This window comes from Ptychodera flava, chromosome 1 (genome assembly GCF_041260155.1).
Source record: "Ptychodera flava strain L36383 chromosome 1, AS_Pfla_20210202, whole genome shotgun sequence".
In the NCBI taxonomy this organism is placed as follows: domain Eukaryota; kingdom Metazoa; phylum Hemichordata; class Enteropneusta; family Ptychoderidae; genus Ptychodera; species Ptychodera flava.
Window position 1 is genome coordinate 28,803,650 of NC_091928.1, and position 9,905 is coordinate 28,813,554.

The 9,905-nt window shown below is 37.6% G+C and overlaps 1 protein-coding gene across 1 annotated transcript; it reads right to left on the reverse strand.

Moving 5' to 3' along the window:
• Positions 1–5,217: 5,217 nt before the first annotated feature.
• Positions 5,218–5,784, reverse strand: LOC139143862 (S-adenosylmethionine-dependent methyltransferase Rv2258c-like). The gene has a single exon (XM_070714448.1). It carries the CDS (start codon positions 5,782–5,784, stop codon positions 5,218–5,220), a length of 567 nt encoding a protein of 188 aa, XP_070570549.1.
• Between the last annotated feature and the right edge of the window lie 4,121 nt (positions 5,785–9,905).

Genomic DNA, 9,905 nt, shown 5'->3' on the forward strand with positions numbered 1-9,905 from the left:
AACGTACGCGTGGCCGTAAAATAAAACCACGGAGGTTACCATTATTATTTACTTACAGCAATTTTCTGTCACGGTATCAACCACAGTCACTTGTGATCTATTCAGCTCTAGGACTACGCGCCCCATAGACGTGTGTACATCTCTATTTCTCAGGCATATGTACACACGTCTATGGGGAGCACAGTCCTAGAGCTGAATAGATCACAAGTGACTGTGGTATCAACCAATGCACAATGGTAAGCGCTGCGGCCGGTATGAGTCAAGAGTGCGTAACTATGACTACGCCGTAGCCGTATTATAGCCCTACCTCACAGAGTGGACAAGCATGCGTGCAGATGCCAGAGTAGCAACAGAGGTTCTTCTTTTATTGACATGTAGTCTTTGGTCCGGGTAAAATTTGCAGCCACCTGAGTCTGTGTACGGTGATTCGTGTTCGTCGACTATGGTGGTGCGGGAGGGGGGGGGGGTTCCTGGATAACGTAGTGAACAGAACATGTACTCAGAGGTCCACACAGCATGGTACCTATGGTGCATGAGGTACGTTGACTGTAGTTCATGGTTTCTGGAAAAGACCAAGAGGAGGCGCCCAACCTGAACTTTCTTACGTAAACGTTTTTCTTCACAGCATAGACCCTAGAGCGAGAATCTCCTTGAAGAAAATATATTCTCACTCACTCAATCACCCAATAAAACTACGTGGGTGAGGAGCTCATACCAAGATATCCCGCCCAAGATATTCCATGAAATACTGAAACTAATCTTCCAGAAACAAAAAGTAATCGCATACAAAAGAAACAAAAACATAAAAGACACATTAGTTAAGGCAAGACTAAACAAACAAACGAACAGCAACGACGTGGTAACAGCGTCTTCAACAAATCAAAACACACAGAGAAACATATAGACAGAGTGGCAACACTTGCATGCCTTTTGTTCCATGGTCGTCTCGGTAGACTATTGGCTTTTCATATTAAAATGAGCTTCAAAGGTGTTAAACTTTTGGAGGCTTTGGTTGTGGTTGATAATTACACGAGATTATGCGAAAAATACGACGAGATGGCATCGTGCTGCCAGTCGCGTAGCAACCATAGTTACTTTGTGAGCTCTCAGGCCAGAAACACTGCTTCACGCAAATCAAAACATAACACGCCAGCAGTTTCATAAACATGTCCTTCCTTGACGCACGTGTAAAAGACGGTATGACTGAACGTAAACCATTGAGTAAAACCAGACAGTATCGATAAAAGACTTTCAAATTTGGTTCAAATACACTCATTATATATTCATAAAAGTATGAGAGGAATTTTTAAAACAGTAAAACTCATTTTCCTGAAGCTCAAAACACTCCCGTTTTCGCCAGCACGTCAATTCTGCTCAGCACCACACGACAACAACAACACAAACTTTGCCGAACATACTTTCGCTTAACAATTGGCGAAAATCCGAAAATTACCGAAGGATTCATGGTCGGCACTCTTCGGAAAAGAGAGGCGAGAGCAACCTGAGGCGAGGCGAACATGGATGGGTTACGTAACCGCTTCACGCCTTAAACAATACCCGTTGCCACTCTATCTATCTTTCTCTATGTCAAAACATATAGAGCAAAGCAACCAAACAAGAACCAAACACAACCAATCAATTCAAGCGACTGATAAAGGATATACTCAGGGTTGCAAAACGAAAGCGTCAAAAGGATCACAGTTTCTCAGAAATAACCGGCTTCATTTCGCCATGGCTAATTTCTAACACAAAAAAGCCGACACATAACACAGTGCACAGCATGAATATGCAGACCATACCACGAAACATTAAACCACACGACTCCCAACATAATTTAATAGCCGATGTGTGCAGCTGCGTTCCCTTATTTTACTTTCAATGTTTCATGCTTTCCCATATTTCGCTAAACTGCCAATAAGACTTTTAATTGCAATGTTGCTTTTCCAAGTCACTTACCCAACCATTTTAAAGGGGGGGACCAAGATGGCTAGAACAGCCAATTTTGACCAATTAGGTTCAAGAATCTGGGAAAAGGTGCCAAAAGTGTGCGATAAATATATTGACGAGATAAACATAGAGAACAGTAGGTGTAACTGCTTCAACCTGTTCAGTTTATGTGTTGGGGGAAAAGTTGGAATGGAAAGGAGACAGTTCATCGTTTAGTTGTCTTTCCATTTCGAGGCGCGAAACACACTACTCTCAAAAAAGCTTCGAATTCAAAATAGCTTTGGTAGTTAGATCGATACGTTTTGAGCATTTTGTATACAGTCGTACAATTCATTATTTTATTCATTCATTCATTCATTCATTTATTTATTTATTTATTTATTTATTTATTTATTTGTTCATGAACCAACAGGTTGCTCCAATTACAGGTTCATTTCATAAAGAAAAGAGAAAAAGTAAAAATGACAAAGAAAACAAGAAAATCTAACACGACGAAAATGGACAACGAAAACAAAATATAAACTAAGATAGATTACACCGTGTATAAATCAATCAATAGCTTATGTAAATTGTGTCTAAAAGTAGTAAAATCACTAAAAATGTCTACATTTTTTCATTAAATAGTATTAAAAATTTTGGCTCTGTGATAAACTTTTAAAATATTCGTACGATGAAGCAGGTCTAAAAGGATGTGTACGACGCAGAGCTATCGGGTATATAAAAATTAATCTGTGTAAGTACATCAGATATGCTGTAATAAAATTTTGCAATAATATTTTGTACAGTACAGGAATGTAGTATTTAAAAAATGCCCGTCTGCACTCCAATGTGGGCAGCTGAATTTTTTTACAAAGGCTGTTATACATTTCATTAGAATATGGTTATAAGGATTAGTGGTAAGGATGTTTTATAAAAAATTTTCTGGGCTCTCTCCGGTTTCACAATCAAGTACCTTTGGAGAGGAGACCAAACTTAAGAACAATTTTCAAGATGGCTTATGAGAGAGACGTAAAAGTTATCAACACATTGGTACTATTAAAATGTTTACATGCTCGTTTAACAAATCCAAGCATTTTGAATGCCTTGGTTACAATATGATTGATATGTATGCCCAAGAAGACACCGAGATCCTTCGCACAATGTGTTATGGCTGTGCGCTTAATTGTTGAATCTATATGGAAAGGTGATGGCAGTCCGTTTCGTTGTAAAAATATCACAGAGCATTTCGCATAATAAAGTGTTAATTTCCAATTGTCTGTCCACTTAACAACACGGGTGATGTCACGTTGCAAATAAACACAATTATGATTTATCTTTCACATGCATGAAAACTTTTGAGTCATCAGCATATAGTGATAGTGTTGAATGGTTGAGACACTCTGACATATCGTTTACATAGAGTGTAAATAACAGAGGGCCTAAAATGGACCCTTGAGGTACACCAGAAGTGACATGTCCAAAGTTGACAATTCCCCATCAATAAAAACTCTTTGTAATCTATTATGTAGGTATGATGAAAGCCAGCTTGACAAATCCCCCAATGCCATGAGACTTAATTTTGTTGAGTAAAAGTACATGGTTTACTGAATCCGAAGGCTTTCGAAAAATCTAAATAAATAGAGTCACCCTGGCCGCCTTTGTCAACTATAGAAGTAATGTATTCGGTGTAAGCTATTGAATTAGTTGTGGATAACAACAAATCAAAGTCTACACTTTACGAAAAACATACATTACACCAACCATGTAGTCGCAAGCACGAGATACATATGTATACATGCTCTTCAAGTCTCTGATTGTTGAAAAACACTTTTGTATGTGTACATAGCTGATATCGATATATTTTGGTACAGAAACGTCTGGAAAGAGAACCTTTGATATGTATAAATATGAATAAGAAATCTATCTTACAGTCTGGCCAATGCACAGCAGAGAAAGGAACTCGGGGTATAGAAAAGTTCAGGGAGTATGCGCCTCGAAAGTGAAAGACTTAAACTTTTGCGCAAAATTTCCTCAAGGAATATTTCAACCTTTCTCTTTTAAAATCAAAAATACAAATCGGGGTTCACCGTGCAAATTTTTGTAATAGAGAAAAATTTCCGAATATTTACCGATGTTTGAAATTCAAAATGGCCGCCTTCCCCTCGTTAACCGTACGGAGAAAAATGAAATTGTCGTTTCCCGAAAAAAAGGCGATGAAAAGTTTTCTTACACCATGAGCTTTAAAATGAACCCCACCAGTGGTAGATCGGAAAAAAAACTATAAAAGTTTTAGAGTCCAAATATCTGCTCATTCTACATCATCTTACAATCTGCATCTTACGAAAACTGCGAAAATAGAGCAATCGACAACTCATAGGCTTGGGATGTTTATCCGAAAACATTTAAAGGTAATGTCACCGTAATGTATTTCCCTCGTATTTAATAAAAGGTACATTAGATGTACCTTTGACTATTTTCAACTTTGGTGGAGGGACTGTGTTTCAATGTATCAACTACAGAATTTTACTATAATCCGATCATCATGACCAATGCCCGGTGTCCTGCTTGCCAACACAGCCTGTGTCTGTGAAATGACCATTGTTATTATTGATAAATGTATTCTAGTCCGGACCTGAATACAAAATTTAAACAATAACAATGCAGATTATACTCATATAGGGTATATTTATGAGCCAAATATTAGGAATTTCTCCATGGTTAAGGGATTCAAAGCAGAAACTGCAGATGATACACTGAACAAACAAAATTTTAAAATGACCAAAGTTACAGCTAATGGATCTTTAAGTAGTAATTGTCATTGACAGCTGAAAGAGTTAAAAATGCTAGAAAATAATGTGAAATGAATTAAAACAACCTGGGAATAACAAATCCAGGGAATCATTAAAGCCCCAGTGCTGCTAACTTTCGATGGTTTTTTTCATTATTTTTATTCTAAAATCAATTGCAACTTCTTATTCTACTCCCCAAAGAATGTTGAAACACCCACTATTTAGCTTGTCAATTTAGCGTCCATATGTGTGAAATGCATGAATATTGTTTACATTTGAATTTTAGTCCGGACAATAAGTCGGTTTTCAACAATAACAATGCACTTTACAACCATAGGGGCTGAGTTGACAAGCTGGATACTGTGTATATCAACATTCTTTGGGGAGAAGAACAAGGAATTAGGTTCACATTCAAAATAAAAATGGTAAAATTATCATCTAAAGTTAGCAGCACTGGGGCTTTAAGTAGGGGGTGATATTACAAATCAGAGTTTTCTTAGTTTTAATTCTTTGTGCAATAATAAGCTGTGTTCAAAGTATCGACTTCTTCACTGCGGAAGCATTTTAAACCTGCTTCTGCAAGCATTTCCAGTGCACGTTCATTCCCCCACATCGCTCCCAGTGCCATACTTTCACCATTACCCGCCAGGGACATTGGCAAACAGCGGAACAGACTAGCCCCGTACATGTGACGTGCCGATGGGATGTCCACATTTTTTGCAGGTTTGCCATGTGCAGTGATTTCGACCATTACGAAGTACCCTTCGTCCTTGAGAATATTTTTCACTCCTTTCAAGAACAGATCGGGTCTTTGTAAGTCGTGGACCAAATCTCTGCAGTAGACAATATCAAATTTGGATCGCCAGTCTTGTTGTTCGACCGACTCTAATGCGTCACCGAGGTGAAAGGTTACATTCTTCAGCTGCATAGATTCTCTTCTACATTTGGCTGTTTCGATACAGTTCTCCGACACATCAATGCCATGGAATTGACTCTTCGGGAAATCACGTGCCATGAAGGAAAGGGGAGCGCCTCTGCCACAACCAATGTCACAGACGATTGATGACATCTCTGAAAATGTACAGAATAATACATCGTTGAAGATCCTTGTAACAAACCGTACCCCTGGTAGCTATATTGGATCATTTATCCAAAGATGAAATATGTGCGGATTATTGTACTAAGACGCAAAGGCAACGTCACTAAATTGTGTACAATTGCACAGAAATCAGTCTGTAATGCAGGAAGTCTTAATGTAATTGGTGGCTATACGTAGGTTGTTGATAACAATAAATGACTCATCGATTGCTCAGAAAGATGTCCTTGGATTCTAGCCATTTTCTACACACACCCACTCCTTCCAACATCAAAAGTTCCCACAGCTGAACTTTCTGAAACACCAAAGAGGCATTTGCCATAGTGAGGTGTTGTTAAATATTTGATACAATTGACTTCCGTGTTTACATCGACTTTTATTCCAATTACGTATACTCTTTTTAGTTTATTTTTTCATTGAACTTTATATCGTCATATGATTAACTGTGGACACTAAAAACTGATATTAATTAATATCAGCATTCTATACTTTTGCATACTCTTATTTCATTTTTACAGCAAAATCACGGTTTAAAGAAGTATTTCAATGTTCAATTACATGCCATATGAAAGACTAATACTTGCTACATTCGCAGTCACTTTTGGGTCTCGTTTACACTGTATTTAAATCTCTCGCCTCTCGGTCAAAATCGGACTTGTTTTAGATCAACTGGGCCAATGGTGGACACAAAGCCTTTGGCCTATTAGGTAAAATTTTAGATTATCATGTCTTTGCCGATTAATAGCAAGTTTCCCATCGATAAGCATGCAGCGCTTCTGTGAAAGCCCTGGTCGTGCAGTTTTCATTTAAGTTCACGCGATCTTCGTCGTGCCTTGTTTCTGGTTGAATGAACAAGCCGTTTGCGTGGTATGCAGAGAGCGTTTTCCAAATTCAAATCCCACAAATTCTCATCACTGTAAACCAGAACGCAGAGGCTGTCATTAAGAAGGAGTTTCCTAAAACGATCATTTTTGTGCCGTATTGTGAAAGAATGCATAAGGGTTGGTTTATCATATCAATAATGGGTACTACTATTAAACACGGCAGAATAAAATGTCAAAACTTATACGACGCTTACAGTCTGCATTCATATTTACATTCACATTTAGAGCTGAGTCGCTCAAAAATTTGTTGTATGCTAATTTACTCACACATTCCTTGTACAGGTGTGTTAGCAAACAGCAACACACCTCTTGATGGGTATAATAATAAGATGACACAACTTAGTTCGATCTCAGAGAAACATAGATAGAGTGGCAACGGGTATTGTTTAAGGCGTGAAGCGGTTACGTAACCCATCCATGTTCGCCTCCCCTCAGGTTGCTCTCGCCTCTCTTTTCCGAAGAGTGCCGACCATGAATCCTTCTGTAATTTTCGGATTTTCGCCAATCGTTAAGCGAAAGTATGTTCGGCAAAGTTTGTGTTGTTGTTGTCGTGTGGTGCTGAGCAGAATTGACGTGCTGGCGAAAACGGGAGTGTTTTGAGCTTCAGAAAAGTGAGTTTTACTGTTTTAAAATTCCCCTCATATTTTATGAATATATAATGAGTGTGTTTGAACCAAATTTGAAAGTCTTTTATCGATTCTGTCTGGTTTTACTCAATGGTTTACGGTCAGTCATACTGTCTTTTACACGTGCGTCAAGGAAGGACATGTTTATGAAACTGCTGGCGTGTTATGTTTTGATTGGCGTGAAGCAGTGTTTCTGGCCTGAGAGCTCACAAAGTAACTATGGTTGCTACGCGACTGGCAGTACGATGCCATCTCGTCGTATTTTTCGCATAATCTCGTGTAATTATCAACCACAATACAAACAAAGCCTCCAAAAAGTTTAACACCTTTGAAGCTCATTTTAATATGAAAAGCCAATAGTCTACCGAGACGACCATGGAACAAAAGGCATGCAAGTGTTGCCACTCTGTCTATGTTTCTCTGTGGTTCGATGCTGAAATTTTGAACGTTGCTGCCAAAAGGCTTAAATGTTGCATGATGTCATCAATATCCCAGTTGTATTAACGATGTTTTTATGCGTCTTCTCATATCCCTTTGAATTCCGAAATATCTACATTACGACAACTGACATGGTAAAGGTTGACATTTGAGAGCGCTCACCTAGTAGTCGTTTGATCTGCTCCACGTTGGTGACATCTTTGGGAGGTTTACTGCCCAGACATCTCATAGTAAGTGCATCGATATAAGGTGGGTCCAAGGTATATTTCAAATACGAGATACCTGAAACAGAAGTTACTAAGGTGGTAAAGAACGATTCCATGCGTTTTAGAAATCGATTCCGCACAGAGATTGGTAGGCTGGTCGAGGTTAGTGCCACTTAAAAGCATACATTCATTATATTACTTAAATCACTTAAATATTGCGTGTTGTATTTAAACCATTCTTTTCAAAAATAACCACGACATCAAGTGAACTCTTGCGATGTCAATTTCTCTCCTGGTTAATTTTGTTATAACCTTATTATTGTTTCCATTCGTAATGCATTTTAGAAGGCATTTTTAATTTACCAATAATATATGTATGTATGTATGTATGTATGTATGTATGTATGTATGTATGTATGTATGTATGTATGTATGTATGTATGTATGTATGTATGTATGTATGTATGTATGTATGTATGTATGTATGTATGTATGTATGTATGTATGTATGTATGTATGTATGCATGCATGCATGCATGTATCTATGTATGTCGTTGTCTGTCTGTCTCTGTTTCTATTCATCCATCTCTCTATCTATCTATCTATCTATCTATCTATCTATCTATCTATCTATCTATCTATCTATCTATCTATCTATCTATCTATCTATCTATCTAAAAATCCATCTATCTATCTATGCATCTATCTCTATCTATCTATCTATCTATCTATCTATCTATCTATCTATCTATCTATCTATCTATCTAGCTATCTATCTATCTATCTATCTATCTATCTATCTATCTATCTATCTATCTATCTATCTATCTATCTATCTATCTATCTATCTATGTAAAAATCCATCTATCTATCTATGCATCTCTATCTATCTATCTATCTATCTATCTATCTGTCTATCTATCTATCTATCTATCTATCTATCTATCTATCTATCTGTCTATCTATTAATCCATCCATCCATCCATCCATCCAATCAACCATACATTCATCCATCCAAGCATCCTTCCTTCCATGCGCGCATCGAAGTATGCCCTACCATTGGGTCCTTCCTTCTTGAAGCACTCCACAAGATCTTTATAGACTTCACACATCACGGGTATTCCTTCACAGATTTTCGCCAACATGCCTCTTGATTCTGTTGTGCAGAGGGTATTATATCTGCTAGCAGGTAGATAGAAAGTGTCCCTCTCTGAGTCAGCTTCCACTATCCTTGCAACCACCATTGCTCCAAGCCATTCACGGACATACCTGATCGTAGAATAAATACCTTTTTAATTTACATAACATGAAAAATAGCACATCGATAATTTTGTTACGTGTTTGATCAAATAAGGTAGGTGATGCAATGAGGTACTTTTTGTTAGAATTAACAAATTTCCATAACTTGTAATCTTACAAATCTTGCTGGGTTACTACTGATCAGAACAAAATGATAAAAATGTGTCATAAGTCTTTTTGATTAAACTCGAAATTCCGTCTTCTATAAACTAAGAAGAGAGAACCTTGCTGATTAAAAAGGTTTAAGGGCTCTGAGTTTCGAATCGGGTACAAGTGTACCACGGACAGTTTGAACTACGACCCATTAACTATGCAATAATCCATTAAATTACAATCAAAAGTCTACATTTTTTGACAAATACCAATGGAAAAAAGTGTACATCTTCCACTAAGTTGTGTATCAAAAGTTTACATCATATAGTTACAAGACTTGTGAAGACAGAATGAAGCAAGGAGCTTTTTGATTTGTTGTCAACTGCAGGAACGAGTCAAGGTTTGAAGAAGTTTGTTGAGAAACTCCCTCATCTGATGTTGAAATTGTCAATTCAGTTCAATGTTTTTTACGTTAGTAAAATAGATTGGTAGTGATAACACTGGTTCTCGCAATGACATTGTTTCATCGATCGGCTGTCCACTGGTCG